General features: G+C 38.7%; 1 protein-coding gene across 5 annotated transcripts in view; it reads left to right on the forward strand.

Moving 5' to 3' along the window:
• Positions 1-18,148, forward strand: part of LOC117435284 (arf-GAP with GTPase, ANK repeat and PH domain-containing protein 3) — a 240,588-nt gene that overhangs the window by 159,381 nt on the left and 63,059 nt on the right. For 3 of the 5 annotated variants that reach the window (XM_034058331.3, XM_034058330.3, XM_034058332.3), the window contains exons 11-12: positions 3,719-3,890; positions 17,812-17,985. In XM_034058331.3, the coding sequence (XP_033914222.1) occupies positions 3,719-3,890; positions 17,812-17,985 (346 nt within the window). The remainder of the gene's footprint in view (positions 1-3,718; positions 3,891-17,811; positions 17,986-18,148) is intronic. The other 2 variants (XM_059017460.1, XM_059017445.1) reach the window with 1 other exon arrangement.

Raw genomic sequence — 18,148 nt, forward strand, 5'->3', positions numbered from 1 at the left:
TGTGATCTGCCACTTTGGACCAAGTGTTTTGCTGGCAGTACACTGATGTGCAGTAGATGGTGCAGACTCTTACTGATATAAAGACACTGTGGCTGATCTAGCCTACATTACATATGTCTGTCAGGCAAGAACTGAAGAGCTTCTCCTGAACGCAGCGTAAAGGAATATCCCCTAGAAGGTGTCCTCAGGGCATCAGATGATTCTAGGGCATTTGCCAAGCACTCCCACCTTTTCACTTCCAGAGCTCAGCAACTCTACAAAATCAGCCCACCCTGACCCTAACCCAACCCCAACCCTAACCTAAGCAACCCCAGCCCTAAAACCTAACTCTAACCCAATACCTAACCATAAACCTTTAAGAATTATCTGATGCCCTCAGGGCAGTTTTTCTAGGGGATATTCCTTTGTGATGCCTCCTGAACTCACAATCAAACCCCTTTAACACACACTTAGAAATAGCCATACATGCACATAATGGTATATTGGGTTTGATTAGTTATATTTCCTATACTACTAGAGCGGTCTGCTATTTTGAGAGGAGCTATCATTCCTAGACCTGTGGAAGAGTTAAACAATGCTATACTGTATGTTGTGACATAGCCAACATTTATAAAAACAATATTCACACAGAAATAATAAAACATGGGGATTAAAGCAACTACCCAGAAAAAACATGCTAGCGATATTGTTTTGTTCCGGAAACTTAATATCTTAAACAGGCTACGGGGGTTCTCCTGGAATGTGATGCTCAGTACTTAGTAATGGAGATGTGGAGCCTGTGCAGTCCCTGCCAAGCTGCACTGTGATTTCTGCTTGTATTTATTATCATGCTCTCTGCATGGCAGGGACGTGGTGCTGCCTGGGACATACATCTCTGTCAGGTCCCCACTGTGGTGCTAATGTCTTCTTAGACACTTGCTACGCAGACAGCTCTCTGCCCCCCCCCACCCCCCACAGCCTCCTCCATTCACACGGTTTTGTATTAATGCTAGATGCTATGTTTAGTAACGGGCGACTTAGTCCAATAAAGCTCCACCCCAAGAAGGCAAAGTGCCTCATTTTCTGCAATAGAATCTCTACTTTCTTAGGGCATGATCCACAGAAGAAAGAAAAAAATGGAACCAACAAAATGCATTTAAAAAAAAAAAATAGAGAAACATGTATGTCTGCTCGTTTTGTTGGTGTATCATTGGAACCTCTCATTCAATGGTGACCATCTTGCATTCCTCAAACTCCAGTTTGCGGTGACTGTACAGAGTTTAGGTTTTTGTTTAAACCCGAGATCTAAAAACCTTTAGAAAAGGTTGCTGGTTCTTCTAAGTGAAGGCACACTGAGGGACTTGTTGTTTTAAACCTAATGGTTTAAAACAACCTAGTTTGGTAATACTTAGGTGTATATAGATACAGATAAATATACAGTATTATGTGTGTGTGTGTGTCTGTATATATACATTGGTCCTTAGAAATTCTGGCATGTGATTGGTTAAAACCTCATCACATGACTAAAAAGATCCAACTATTGCTCCTGTGGCGCAGTTTACGGTCAATAGTTTATTTTTTTTACAAACTCCTTCAAATTACATTATCACGCTGAACATCCTTCCTCTCTTCATACAACAAAGTAAAATGTCGGGCAACAGAAAATTACAAAATATACTACAAAACAAAGATGCTGCAAACACTAAAATTGTCATCAAAACTTTGCTTTCAGTGTTTTCTGACTAAATTAAAACAAATCGAACTCGACGATGTAAATACGACGTTCACAAACTCAACAGACTCCTCAGAGAATTCTATGTCACAGTGAGAACGTCTATGCCAAAAAGAACTGTAATAACTATACGCTCTGGACCTCAAAAACATTACTTTCTTGAAAAAGTAAACAAATATGGACAGCAGACCTCGGCTCATAGTGGGAAACTAAAGGCCCCTCGGAGAAGAACTATAGTTACCTCCAGGGGACAATGCCTGCGACTTTTGGGCATTATCGTCCCCTGTAGGTAACTATATTTTTTCCTCTTGCATAGTTTCCCACTATACGCCTCCTCTCTAGTCTATATTTACTACAAACATTTACTGTAGAACCAATGGAATAAACCCATAAGAATATACGTGACATAGCATGAAAATAAATAAAGTACACTGCTAAAGAAACTGGTTTAATGTGACAAGAAAGCAACGGACTTGCAGCATGTACTTGCAGATACAGCTTTGATATGTTGCAGAACACATGTTGGGGGTTCTATTTTCATAAATAAACCAGTCACTTGTATGTGCTACATGTCAGTGTTTCAACCCCTGTATGTTCAAAATTTGTCACCGGCTGTATCTATTGGTTAAGTGTGTTTTCTAAAAAGAGTTGCTGCTAATGCTGTTCCCTAATGCAATGGTCCACATGTAATACAGAGTTCCTGTCTGCCATTGTCAGGCGGCTGTGATTCTAACGCAAGCACACACACACACACACACACACACACACACAGCGAGAGAGAGATTGATAGAGAGGTTCTCTTCAATTTCCTAGCCAGCAGAGCCACACAATCACCTTCTTTCTGTTAATTCTATCTGCAACATCAATTAAATTGTTTGTAGAAACTAATTGAATGTGGCTTAATCACACATCTTAATAGCTTTCCACGCTTTGAACTCACTGTTAATTCCAGTAATAAAATAAAATGAGAGCGCTCACTGGGTAATTAGCGAGGAGGCTTGCGAAGAAATTAGTGCTTTATGGCGTGTAATAAAAGGAGTGGAGTTGGCGTCTGATTCGATGGCCAATCTTTTTGTTTCTGCTGCAGGGATTTCATTTTATTTTTATTTATTCAAAGACATTGCATTACTTTTTTTTCCCTCCCCTTATCTCTTCATCAAGTCATCAGATTTAAGTAACAGATAGCAATGGCTCTTTACCTTCTGAGGCATGTGAGGCATGTGAATATTGCTACACAAATACTATTTCGTACCAACAGTCCAACAAGGATGTTGGGATGTTGCTATATTGATGATTCCTCTTATTGTTACTCTTTTATGTGTTATTGATTTTAAAAAGTTTCAAACCTGGTAACTATTAATTCAGAATTGCTAGTTTGCCTGCATGTTATGTTTTTGTGATATTAAGCTTTACAGGATGACTGTGTGAATGATTGAGAGAAAAATGCGCGAACAATTGATATTGTATGTATGTTTGTTTTTTTCATTTGGAGGAAGGTAAGTAGAAAAAAAGAAATTAACTCAAAGGGGAAAAGGATAGCATCTTTACAGGATAGATGCTTGCAGGTTGTTCTAAGTGAAGGCACACTGAGGGATTTGTTGTTTTAAATGTTTGAGGGTTTGTTTCCGAGCACCAAAATCACTCACAGTAAATTGCTCACAAACAATTATGGATTTGCAGCATTTTTGAAGTGAACCCACCTACTGTACCAGTTAAGCAGTGTGTGCTGGAAAGCCTCGTCAGCCTTACCTGACAATTTCCTGTCTTTCAGAATTGTCAGCTCTTGCCGTCAAATAAAATGTCAATTTTTGTGTTTAATAGTTAAGTATGCTAACATGCAATGTCTCTTAAGCACCCCTAACTTGTTTGTTTACCAGTTTTGTATCAATATCTATATGTCTCAGGAGTAAAAGCTGTGAGTTTTTAAAGACATTTTTTTAAAGAAAGATATAAATCTATAATTGGAAGTGTTTTCCCTGTTTAAATCGTGTTTTTCATTCTTGTTAGGATTACATGCAGAACGTCCATGGCAAAGAGATTGACTTGTTGAGGACGACGGTGAAGGTACCTGGAAAACGACCACCGAGAGCTGTGGCCACATCAGCTCCTACTGCCAGTCCCAAAACCAACGGGCTCACAAAGGACAGGAACAACCTGCAGCTAGTGCCAGGGAACACTGGTAAGCACGGAGTGGGGAGTGGGGGCATTAATACTTTAATATGGGCTTCCTGACTGCTTCACTTTCACAAGGATGCCTCGAGTGATGACAACCTTCAAAACAGTAGGAAACGTTCCCCCCCCCCCCACTCAACAGTAGCATTTTAAAGTAGCATACTAAGTTGTTTGTTGGGAGTCTTGTAGCCCTTCTCCAAGAGTAGCCTGAAAACAGACTAGAGTGTGGTATCTGGAGAGCGAGTAGAAGGGACAGATCGAAAGGGATGGAAGGATCATGGGAGTCAAGGTGAGGAGAGACAAGGAGCAATTAAGAGTAATTAGGAAAAAGGAAGGTGTGAGGCTAGGCGAGAGCCAGGATTGAGGAAGACACATTGAAAGTACAAACAGATGCACACTACTTCAATTTAAAAGAATATGGGTGATGAACATTTAAATATATCATTGTAGGTAGGTGTTGAAACAACCAGCGTATGGTTAAGATTGCAAAATACAACAGTCATATGTAACAGGGTGATGTGTTCCACGTGTGGGTCATCACTGAATAATCATGAGGCAGACACAGAGCATTGGTGTTGACATGCCACACAGTGCGCAGATTTATTTTCAACACAAGATGACGCTAGGGTACCAACAGGGTGGCAATGGCCATGCAATAGCCGCGAACTGTGGCGCAGACGATTTTTGAACTCTGCAGCATCCCAGGGCACGTCCCCAGCCAATCCGGACCTCCTTATACACTCAGCACTGGCGAGCCTAACTGCCCAATCGGTTGCCCAGCAACATGTCTCAACTGCACACACTTGTGCAGGAACCAGCTACAGGGCTTCCTGTAGCATTTTTGCTTAAGTTTATTTCAAGTTTAAATGTAAACGTGGGCCTCGGGCTGTGATTTGATTTTTTGATTTTTTAAGCTTTGCCTTTAAAAGTTAAGTTCTGCTGCTGTGTTTTGGGTTTTTTTTGTTGATTTACTTGTTGAGGTGTGAGTGTCTCCGCTGCACTGCATCATGTCTTGACAGTGCAATGCCTTTCTCCTGCTGGATTCCAACACAAACAAGCCGCAAAGGTTAATTCATTGAAGTGAAAATGCTACACTGGAGAGAGGAGTCTGTGTTGGTTGGAGCCCGCAAACAATTAACCTTCATGAGTTTGTGTAGGAGAGGAGTGGGCAGCCACCTGAGAAGGAGCAGTGTTGGAAACCAAGAAGTTGCATAAGAAAGGTTTATGCACAGTACATGTTTTTTTATTAGTCAGCCTAATAATTAGCAGTATGGTTGAAACAATGATCAGTTATTGTGAAAATGTTACCGATTTGAATTTATTGTACTAAATCATGATTGTTGCGATCATCGCGTTTCAAGCAGACATCTAAAGCTGAAAAGGATAAGCACCCCTGCTACTGAGATGTTTTGTTCCTTTCTTAATTCTGAGGGGAAAAAAGAAAAGGAGCTACTTGATAGGTAAAAAGACAGAGTTAAAGGGAGTTTAAACATTAAGATAATCAGGTTATTGTGATCGTTTTTTAGGAGATAATAGTTTTTATGCTTGAGATTAGATTGGGGTTCAATAATACCCCATGTTGCTCACTTGTACTTGATCAGTCTCATAATACTGGTAGTGTCCTCTATATCTGTGTGTTGTAATGTATGTTTAGGTAGTGGTTATGGTGTGGTGATGGTGACGCAGTTATTTATTCTTTTAAGCAATTAAAAGAACTAACGGACAGCTCGTTCTTGGGTCCCTGCTCTTGTTATATAAGATCTCAATGAGCTATAACCCAGCAACTTAAAACTATAAAATATAAAAACATTTTGTAATCAAACATTTCTCCAATTTTTAGAACCAAATTTGGGTATGGGGCATTTCTCCAATTTGCTGTACGCCATAGGGTCTGATTATATCAAGCATTAAAAAGAGGAAAGAACTCTCCCGAGAGTATAGTGGTGCGGATTGCTTTTATGTTCTATTTTCAGATTTTTGCATGAAAAATTAAGAAAGCCAAAAAAAAAAGCATAAGATTGTGACAATAAGCAATAAGAGCACTTTTTGGGACCAGTCAGAACTCTTATACTGTACTACATAAACACTACTTACAATGAAGCTTCCTGCTTCTTTACATTTCCCAGTGGAGAGCGTACATTTGCTAGATTATACAATTGGATTTTGATTTCATTAAGCATGCAATTGATGAGATGAACAAAGGTCAGATTTTCAGTCATATAAAAAGCATGTCCGTCTTTGTAAGCCATTGACTTCAGAGATCTAAAACAAAAAAAAAAAAAAAAAAAAAGAAGACATAGTGCTTACTTAATCCTAGGGCCAAGACTTCCCTGGCAGATTTAAATATTATTATCCTGTTAACGTGCGTTCAGTTGTGTCACCTATGACAGATACATTATATCAAAGTATTAATGGCCCCCATCAGTTTTGATCAAGCACAGTCTGAAATGCCTCTCAAGCGGATTTCTGTTACTGGGAAGCCATTGGTTAAAGCTAATGTGGGCTTCCGTGTTCAGTCGGGCCCTGTGGAGCGGTGGTGGAAGTTGACCCGCGCTGGTTGAGCTCTCTGTATTACACAGCTTGTGACTCTTTACCAGAAGAGCCTGATGTGCTTTATTGAGTCTCCTAGACTCCTGTAAGCTTGTGGGTCATGGATTGCACATGACCGCCTCGGATGATATGAGCACATTAGCATTAATGCACCATTATCCACACACACCACGCACTCACATGTACATAATAGCAATAACTCGATGGAGGGGCCAGGCTGTGTTACGCCTCATCAACTCCCAACGAAAAATATCCTGTCCTCTCGGCAAAACTGAAACCTTTTTCATTCTCTGGGTTAAAAAATATTACGTTGAGAATCGAGACAGCGTATTGAGTAGTTGTTGATCATGTCTGGCCTGTTTTTGTATTAAGATGCTTATTACAAATCACAGTTGTATTCAGTTTGTGATATTTCAGATTTTCTCTAATATTGTCTCGTCAATTTATTAGATACAGCACTAATAGGGTCACATGATGTAACTGATTTGTGTAGTTGGTGCCCTGAGCAATTGTAGTTTTGGATGGATTGCGTGTTTTGGACTGTGTCCAATGTGAACCTACTCTAATGATCCCAGTTCTTTTTGGCTAAAGCTGTTTTCTGTGCTGACTTTTACATGGATAGTTTTTTTTTTTTTTTTTAATTTTTGGTAAAAATGGTTTCCTGTTTATTTCTGTTTCCTGAGATTTGCAAGGAAGAGCTTGTATTCTATATTAGTTTGCCCTTCCACATTAATAATAATAATAATAATAATAATAATAATAATAATAATAATTTTACAACTGTGGCCTATTTTCTACCATATACACAAAAAAACACAAAGTCGCACTTTGCAAGACCCCTTTACAACACGCCTTGCATAAGAAGTTCTATTCTTGTATTTTAATTAGAAATTCGCTATTTTAGATAATAAGGCTGTCATCTCAATGCTACTTGTTTTCTGTAGCCCATTGGGGGGGGGGATGCATGCGACCCATAGGCCTTGTGTGTGCAGAGGTATAGCAGGGTTGGTACACTAGTCTGGAAGTCTGGAAAAATGCCAAATTGATTTCCAGGGCTTGAAAACGCTTGAAAAACCATGTCTCCGTTATGAAAGTCTTGAAAAAGAGTGGAATTCTACTAGTATCACGGGTGAATGAAAATAATTATTATTTTTATTAATAATAATTTATCTCGAAAGCGGGTCAGCAGCTCTAGCGGCAACTGTCTAGGCAATTTATTAGTAGCAACTATATTGCTTGCGACCAAATCCCACGAGGATTGCCCCGTGTATCACCCTTGACAATGACTCTGTCTGCTGCCTTGAAACAAAGGGTAAAATGGACACTACGACAGCCAAAATATATACATTTATATTGAAGGGTATGATTTTGTAAACAGTTACAAACTGGAATTACAAGCTACTGTACTCTGCACACCAAGATTCACATTTTGTTGTTACCTTTATTAAAAATCGAATACAATAATTATTATCCCTGACTCGGATTAAAAAAAAAAAAAACCCTATGGTGTGTATAAACCTAGCATGTTAACTTCACTTTTTTCATTTCTTTTTTCTTTTTTTTTTTTTTTTTTTTTAAGGAACCAAAATTTAAATTAACATTTGCAATTGAGACAAAACTGAAACTTTTGATTGGGGGGGGGGGGGGGGGGGATGTACTGTGTTCTTCAACAAATAGGATATAGCCAGAATACTGGATGCAGCACGCCACAAATAGGTACTGTACTTGCAATTCAACTTTTATTCACAATCTCATTGCTATTATTATTATTAGGGGTAGTAGTGACAAATACTGTAATAATAAAGAAAATCAAAGAATAAAAACAGTACTAATATTATTAATAATTTAGCTAATGCCTTTATCCAAGGTGACTTCCTTAACTTACTTCAGCAGCTTGTTAGTTTTGAATTGTCCTTTTACTATAGCGAACAAAAGGCTTTGGACCCAAACAGGGTTGTTATAGCGAGGGTGTACTGTATTTAGTATTTGACTTCTATGTTTAATATACGACACTTGCAAATTTAAATATAATGCGTGCACATTTTGTTATTTCATTTTGGTTATTTTTCACCTCCCGTAGTGTTCAACATTTAACAGAGTATAAAGAAGTTTGGATCAGAATCCAATATCATCCCTTATAAAAAAGTAGTCTACTGCAAATCTACTTGTTCCATAAATGTCTGGTTTTAGTGTACTATTGGTACCATTATACTATCCTATTTTGGCACAAGTATACTTGCAGTATACAACTTTTTATATTCTCTTGGTAAATAATGCAACGTAGTTCTCAAATATTGGACATTTCTTAGTGTGTATCTTCCTTCTCTTCTGCATACCTGCATTGTCTCTTGCTAGATATGCACCTCCAGTTTCTGACAAATACTTTTAGAAAACCAGGTGCAACTTCTGCTCTGGATCAAAAAGCTGTAATGCTGTGCAGCTGCCCGCCTATGTGGAGAACTTGAAAAACTAGTAGAAACTAACTAAAACACAAGTCTGGGTAAAACAAATGGAAGTCTGGAAAAAGTATGGAATTGTGATGTTGAAAAAGTGTATGAACACTGTATAGTGTGTGCAATACTTGTTCAGGTCAGTACATTTACACCAAAGCAGAACAAAAACCTGAAGGTTGTTACTGAAGCCTGGACCCGGATAGTGTTAAATAGCACATGCTGGCTTCATGAGCACTTCACACATCCATTCAATTGATAAAAATGACATGTAAAATATGATAGTTAGACAGCGGTGTTAACATCTGATTATTTCACTTACTTTAATTACATTAGCTGCTATTTTATGCAGAATTATTCTCTGAGGACTAATTGATGGATCCATGTTTAATTCATTAATCATTAGCATCAAATTTGACAATTACTGTGAAAGATGATTGAAGAATTTGAAATGCAGTATGGAGAGGATTCTCAACCAATGAAAGGACCAAGGCAGAACATTATCAGTGCGCTGTGATGTCAATTACAAGACACCTTCCCCACCCCCCCCCCCCACCCACCCTTACATCTCATCACTGCAGCTGCTTTAGTTCCTTTGATAAGCAGAAATGTTAAGGTACGAATGGAATTCTCAATTCTAAATACTCTTGTGCTACCAGACAGGAGTAAACTGTGTGTAAAAGATCAAATAAAAAGTAGCAATAAAATGAAATGCATAAATGTGTGTTAAAAGGCTCAGGTTTTCCATAGTCATGTCCAATTATTCCTTTACATTCATCCACAGTTTAGCTTTGAGTGCACTCGTACATGGTTAGCTTACCACTTAGTTTACATTACCTGAGGTTGTTTTAGCTGCAAATCCACAAGCTTTCTCTCCTCTTGAAGCTACCTGCCCACAATGTATTGTATCTGTAAACTAAACAGCCATTCTTTAGATAAATGTTTTGACTAGAGGTCAAAATTTTCAATGAAGACATGTCTTTTTCAATGTTGAAGACATAAATGATCTATCTTGTTTTGTTTCCTTCCCTATATCAGTGAACACATACAGTATATCGGGATGGGCATAGTTTTCTGATTTTTAATAATAAAGCTGTTAAATACACAAGAGGGTTCAATGCCTTCGTTCCAATCTGGAGGTGGTTAACTTTCAGAAAGAGTGTGATAGAAATGACCACATTAGGAAGTGAAGGTTTCTTTACTTTAAGTAATAATTGCAAATATGACAGTAAATATATCTTCCTAAACAGCCTTCAGCAACAGAATGTGATCCACTACACAGTGTATCTGTTCCACAGAGTGAATCGTGCATGGGCTTGTAGAAGAGCTGATATTTAAACAATATGCGTGTGTCATGTGGAGTCTTGTTTTAGTGTTTTTTCACTCTCTGCATTGCAGTGGAAATTCAATCTCGTTTGCTTCTCGTTTCCCGTGCTTGCCGGCCGACGTGTGCATTTTGAACATTTGTATAAAAAATGAATTGCATTATGTTTCTGACACCAGAGTCTCTGCTTTAATGATTTGCAAACAGGGAGGAATTTGTGGTGATTGCTGTATGTATTTTGAACTCCTTCACAGCTGCACAGTTCTGTGAAATAGCTTTCAAAAATGTCACTTTGGTAATATAAAAATTGGTGCTGTTGCTTTTTTAATTTATTTTCCTGCTGAAAGTTTTATGAATGACTTCTGACTGTTTTCTTAAATCAGGTCTGCCACAGTGGTGGAAAGCATGAGCATTTTGTCAAAGTAAAAATTTTCAGCTCCTGGTAGTGGTTCATTCAAGCTTAGTAGTAGTCGTAGTTTGTTGACTAGAAAGAAATGCATAATTACATATAGAAAGAGGGAGGATATGCCATGGCCATATTAAATTTATACGATGCTTCTAAGGCTTCATTATTTCTTCAGTTTAAATTGGGACTAAGTTGTCCTTCTGCAGTCTGCAGTGATCTATTGGTACATCAGTGTCTTACTATTGGTTGTATGACCGAAGGAACTTTTAATTTAATTGGTTCTTTATTTACCGTGGACGGGGGTTGTGGGAATGGCGTATTTTTGAAGCGTGGTTGAGCTGCGGCGGTCAAGGTTGTGATGAATTTCTTTTTTCAATTCCAGTTACATTTCCAATTTATTTTTTTTAATCAATCCCCAATTCCAATTCTAATTCTCATTAATTTTTAATAAGTTCCAGTTCTGTTTATGACATAGGCTTTATTGAGCAAACATGCATTCAAACTTGTATTGTTATTTTTTTTAACAAATTGCCTTCAATGTTTTTGGAGGCCTATAGAGCGCCGTTATAATTCTTAGACATTGTGTATACAGGTCTGCAGTGTTGAAGGGGTTCAGGAAAACCACAATCCCTTGATGTTGGCAGATGAATGGTAAAAACAATGTTCAAGGTTAGGATCTCTGTACCCATGCCACAATAAAGACCCACCTCAGTAACCTTGGTGCCTTTGTTGATCCCCAAATCCCTAATAACCCTAACAGTGGAAGGGCTGCCATTGCAGCACTCAATGCGAACACAGTGATATACATCTGCTCAGCATGGCTGCTTGGCGCATGTCTGCCTCCCTCACTGTTTTAGAGCAAGCCCCCTGATGAGAATCAAAAGATTAATTTTCTCTGGCCCAACAGGATAATTACTGATACTAATTAGACATAATTACTCGAATTTGATACACTTATTACTCCTGGTAATGGGGAAGCTTTCTCATAACAAAAATGAAATTAAACACCCGTTTTAATATTGCGTGTGTGAAAATAAAGAAACTTTATTTCCCCCCCTATTCAAACAATGTAAACAATGTATGTGTGTGTCTATATATACCGTGCCTTCCAAAAGTGTTGAAGGATCATTGGTCAGGCTGTGAATCTGAAGGAAAATGAAGACCGAAGAGCATTCTACAGAAGTTAGAGATAAAGTAATACAAATGCATAGATTAGGGAAAGGGTACAAAATAATATCCAAGTGTTTGGATATCCCAGTGAGCACAGTTGGATCAATAATCAGGAAGTGGAAGCTGCATCACACCACCCAGGCACTGCCAAGAAAAGGCAGCTCCTCAAAACTCAGCGCGCAAACAAGAAGGAGACTTGTGAGAGAAGCCACAGAGAGGCCAACAATCACTTTGAAGGAGCTACAGAGTTCAGTGGCTGGGAGTGGAGTAATGGTGCACCAGTCAACCATATCAAGAGCTCTGCATAACACTGGCCTGTATGGGAGGGTGGCAAGAAAGAAGCCATTACTCAAAAAGTACCATCTGAAAGCACGTCTGGAGTTTGCCAGAAAGCATGAGAGTGACCCAGCTGCGATGTGGGAAAAGGTTTTGTGGTCAGATGAGACCAAGATGGAGCTTTTTGGCCAAAACTCAAAGCGCTATGTGTGGCGCAAACCTAACACTGCCCATGCCTCAAGACACACCATCCCTACAGTGAAGTATGGTGGTGGCAGCATCATGCTGTGGGGATGCTTCTCATCAGCAGGGACTGGGCATCTTGTTAAAATTGAAGGAAGAATGGATGGAGCAAAATACAGGGAAATACTGCAAGAGAACCTGCTTCAGTCCGCTAAAAAACTGAAGCTTGGGAGGAAATTCACCTTTCAGCAGGACAATGATCCCAAGCACAAGGCCAAAGCAACACTGGAGTGGCTCAAGAACAAAAATGTGAATGTCCTACAGTGGCCCAGTCAAAGTCCTGATCTCAATCCCATTGAGAATCTGTGGCACTATTTGAAAATTGCGGTCCACAAGCGTCGTCCAACCAACCTGAACAACCTGGAGCAAATCTGCCAAGAAGAATGGGCCAAAATCACTCTGACACTGTGTGCAAAGCTGGTACATACTTACCCCAAAAGACTTAAAGCTGTTATTGCAGCGAAAGGTGGCTCTACCAAATATTAATGTGGGGGGGTTGAATACTTATGCAAGCAAAATATTTCAGTTTTTTTATTTTTCTTAAAAATATGTCCCAACATAAAACCAATGTCACCTTACAATAATTGATTTTGAGTTTCAGTGTTTTAAAATAAAATATCAAACAGAACGAAATTTCAATGTACCATTTGTAATGAGAGAATTGGTCAGGGGTCTGAATACTTTTGCAAGGCACTGTATATGTGTGTGTGTGTGTGTGTGTGTGTGTGTGTGTGTGTATATGTATATATATATATATATATATATATATATATATATAGTATTCATGTTTGTCAAAATAGTCATGTTGTAGGGGGAAAAAAAACTATTATAGTAAAAATGTAGTAGTTTGAAATGTAGTAGTTTGGTATGCAATTTATAAAAGACGTCGCTTTAATAGCGCTTGCACCTTTGTTTCTGTGATCTGTCCCACTAATTTGGTTCTGGATGCAGAGTACAATCGATTTAGTGTTTTTCTTTCTGAAAACTGTATTTTTGTCTGAAATGAGACCAATAAAGAGTAACAAGCCAACCTCAAATTAAAACTTAAATAAATACAATTAAATCTTGGAAACCATCCAAATCAAATGAACCGGTAATAGAATTTTTTTTTTGTTTCAAAAGGGGTCTGTTACAGCACCCATCTCATTCAAACAGGAAAAACACCCTTTGTGATTAAGACGCAGAAATGTGAATGACCGCCTTTTAAATGCACGTGTTAGTAAGAAAACCTATATGCCCTGTTTTGAAGCAAAGCCAAATTTAGGAGCTGGCTGGATTCAAGGGGTGTGGCACATAGCTTGTCAATCTCGATTCCTCCCCTCCACCGCCTGTGAAACAGGTTCTATTTCCATGGGTGGTGGGTAGCTTAAAACAATATTGAGTTATAATTGGTCTAAATCTGCTTTTACCTGGTTGTGAGCTTATCTGGACAATCCTAAGTGGACAAGCCACCAGCATTCCATTCAAATCAGGGGACAATTTGACCTTTCAACTCTGACAGGCCCACCTACTCATGCTCTTTATATGTAGAGTAGGTGGCGTTGGCAGATCACATTGTCAAAAGATTTCAATGAAATGAGCAAAGCTGTTTGGTCCCGGCACTCCTCAGAAAAGCTCAAAGCCAGGTAAAGGCAGATTTAGAGAAAAATGATAATAGCTTAGTATCGGAACAACAGAAACCAGCATCACTCAATTATTTGAAACACCATAAAACAGGAAGGAAAATGGCGTTTACATTTTTTCTTTAAATAAAAAAAAAGGAATATGTCCCTTTCGTAGACAGTGAAATATTGTTTTAAACGTTCAGCTTCTTTTTTAATGGTAATAGTTTATTAGAAAATTGTATACATTATAGGCAAAGTTATCTGCTACAGGTACAAACCCATCTGAACTCACCAGCAGTGCTTTTGTATTTACATTTTCACTTGATAGAACTCTGCTCACAGTAGGAGTGCATGTGGATATTTTTTTTCTCGTCTACCTCATAAATTTTTTTTTCGTAAGACCTTTTATTGTTCTTATGTTACTTTCACTGCTCATGGTTAAGTGGTTCTCATGGAGTTGAGGTACAGCAGTGCTTCTGACGGGCAAGCACTGGCCTCAGCAGTGCAGCTCATCTCTAGGATTACAAAAGAAACCTTCACTGACCGAAAGAAGGTTGGACTCCTTAGTGAGTTAGAGAGAGAGAGAGAAAGACTGTTAACTAGCATTCGATCTGAAAAACGTTTACAGCTACAATAGAGTGGAACAGGATTTTGCAATGGCAGGAGTTCAGCAACAGGTTGGTTGCCTGGTTTTAATAATTCTTTTTCCTGAGGCTATGGGTGTTGTTTAGGCTTTGGTTATAAAATGCAAAGGTGATGGTTGTTATACCAAGAGCTCTAGTATTAAGACCTCTCTTCCACTATTGTTTTTTCTATCTGCTATTCACGCTGTAACTCTACTTGCATACTTTACAGTTTACTTGCCATTTTTTGCTTAACTAACCTTGCTACAAATACATTTTGGCAATGGACTACCTGTTTATCCTGCTCTTAGATTCACCAACAGCAACTGAAATATCTGAAATTTATATTTTCCTTTTCACCCAATCTGTATTTCTAGCCCAGATTCACAGCCGTTCTTACACTCATCCATGGCAATCTGATTTCTGCTTTACAACTGAGATGCAGTAACATAATATTGAATTAATGTGATCTGAGTACTACACTGCAGCTTGCCGTACCGCCACAACCTTGCTTGACCTTGATAACTCCTTTCGCTTTACAGATTTGTATGAATTGAGATCAGTAGTGGTTAGACCTAGCGCTAATGCAAACAGAGATGCACAATTTTAAAAATGTTTTTAAATGTGCAGTAACTACTAAACTAACCTGTTATGAAAGGATAAAGGAATGGAATGGCCATGACATTATTCCATTCCCGTGGGTGCTTAACAAACAGAAGTGGGTATGTTATTGCTGATGAAGTATGCAAGCTGTGGAGGTATAGGCACAGTAATGATAAGTAACATTGGAGCTCAAATGGCACACATACGTGTGGTAGTGTAAACAATCTGTCCACATAGGCCGACCTTCTTAGTTTCCGCTGCAGTGGGATTCAGTATGATGATAAAGAGCTGCCTTATAGTATAGTTGTGCGGGTTAAATTAATTAATAAAGATTCTGAGGCAGCAGGGTGTAAAATGGTTGTGGTGCTTCTGATTGGGAAATGTAGAGTCTGTTAGTAGATGCTGGGAGAGATGGATGTGCCAGTCAGGGGGCTGAAGCAGGATAATTACCGTTCGGAGTGTATCTTGTTAATTAAGGGCTAATTAGAGTGGAAGTCGGAGGAATCATTTACACATGTACTAGTAACGATGAACATGAAAAAGGCGGTGGCATGGCAATTCAGAGAGACACAGGAACTGGGAGAGACCAAGCAGAACTGATAGAAATGATTTGAAATTACCAGCTTTATCACCCAGCTTGTATCTGCCACTCAGTACAGAGCTTGTTTGTTTGTCATTTTTCTATAAAAAAAAATATGTATTTAAATTTTAAGCAGTAGGCTAATAATATGTATAAAATAAAATACATTAACAAAGCAGGTTACTCTTGATCTCTGGATCATCATCCTGTATTTGTTCACAAACGCAAATTCTCAGTAACTTTAGAAGCAACAACATAGATTACGTTCTTGACAGTAAGTTAATATATACAAGACACAGTTTTAATTTCATTATTTTTTTTAAGCTATCATTTGTAAGCATTATATAATTTAGTTTGATGTACATTGCATTTACAGTTGGAGGTTTGGGGTTAAATTTGAGCAGTAGGCTTTGAGTCAGCAGCAAAAAAAAACAACTACTAAACACACACACTACAGGGTTTCAACAGTGTCCATGGAGACAATACAAACAGAAGCAGCAGAGCAGAATCTAACATTCCATTCAATCTTCTCGAGGTGCACCATGAACCACTCTGTCTTCAAGCTTGTACCGGTATGTTTAATGTGCAAAGAAACAAAACACACAAACAAAACAAAAGTAACCTTCCCTCACAGTAACAGTTTAAAGTAACAATAAGTCCTCTTTTTATAGAGCATGGTATAAAAACTTTTTTTTTTTTTTATTTGCTGTTGGTTACAATTTATGAATAACGTGGCCCAGCTTCTGCTATCAAAAGCAGCAGTCCCTTCCAGTGTGCCACGGCTGCAGAGATGCAGTCCACTTTTTGCTGTCATATTATAATCTCAACTTTTCATGACTTTGCATAGCCACTTAGATTTGCATTATCTTCAGTGAATACAACTATATCGTCATTTTTTCAGAGCACATTAGAGGTAGCCTACCCTTTCCTGCAACTGAAACTGTCTATTTTGTGTACTTTCACCCTGCACTTAAATCCAATTAAGTTATGAGTATCGGTCCAGGTTCCTGGTGTGGTTATAAGCTTGCTTCAATTTCAAAAAGAAAGCTGGACAGGATTTATTGATTGATGCTTCACAGCAGCCAATAACCACTCTGGGCTCTCCTCACTGATTGGTAGATATGGGCATCCGGGGCGGGTTTTGTATCATGGATCTCAACTGATGTTGTTAAGCGAGAACATTTTGAGAGTGTCCAAAGTGAATACAAAAATCTACAATAATTACTGCAGCGGATCGTGTACAATAATTTTGATTTCTACTGGTGGCAAACTATTTTGTACAACCTGCAATGTTTCATTGGATCCCATACATCAAGCTACGATCCAGTGGCATTTAGACTTAGACAGCAATCAAAAATGAAAAAGGTTGAAGATAGTGCATGTGACAACGTAGTAATGCTAAATATTAGTTTCGCTCAAGACAGACGGCTACAGTTGGGACTGATTTAAAACACAATAATATGTATAAAATACATTAACAAAGCAGGTTACTCTTGATCTCTGCATCATCATCCTGTATTTGTTCACAAACGCAAATTCTCAGTAACTTTAGAAGCAACAACACAGATTATGTTCTTGACAGTAAGTTAATATATACAAGACACGGTTTTAATTCCATAGAATATTCAATGTCATTAAAATATTATCGATTTGTTATTGTGGGGTCCCAATTGATAAAAAATTTGATTATTATCGTTATAAGCCTAGTATTTAGCATTACCCTTTGTGCCACATTACAATAAATATGTTGCTAAAACAAATTTGGCTGGTTTCACAGACCCAGATTATGCTATGTTAGATAAGGTAGTCTAATGTGAAACCAGCCATTTTATGTTTCACTATTGATTCATGATAACTGTGATAGAAATGACTGCATGTTCACACTCAGAAGACCCGACTAGATCTAAACCTGAATGTCACATACATACAGAAAAAGAGAACAGTTAAATACAGGTTTCTTTGTGTTCTGTTGTATTTTTTGGTGGTGGTGGTGGCTCTTTTCTCACTCTATGGAATTTTTGACAATACAACCCTGTTGTCTTCAATCTGGTACGTTCGGGATGCTGACAGTCGGTCTCTCCTCTCTCTTTCTAACCAAGGGGCCCCCCACTCCACCAGCAGCAGCTCCCTGCAGTCAGAGCGCTCGGTCAGTGGCATCAACCTAGTGGCCTACAGCGCCAAGCCCGACGGGATGCACCAGCGCTCCTTCTCTGTGTCCAGTGCTGACCAGTGGAACGAGGCCGTCATCACCCCCAGCAGTGGCACCGGCGCCGGTAAGGGACCTGAACCCTCCATCTTCATCACCATCCACATCAATTCCATGCCATCTTCTTTTTTTTGTCACCAAAAATATTTGTTACTCTGCAGCAGGGGGGTTCTCAACCTTTTTGCTTCTGAGCCGCCCCCCCCCCCCTCTATAAAAATTCATCGGCCCAC

Source organism: Acipenser ruthenus, chromosome 3 (assembly GCF_902713425.1).
Source record: "Acipenser ruthenus chromosome 3, fAciRut3.2 maternal haplotype, whole genome shotgun sequence".
Lineage (NCBI taxonomy): Eukaryota > Metazoa > Chordata > Actinopteri > Acipenseriformes > Acipenseridae > Acipenser > Acipenser ruthenus.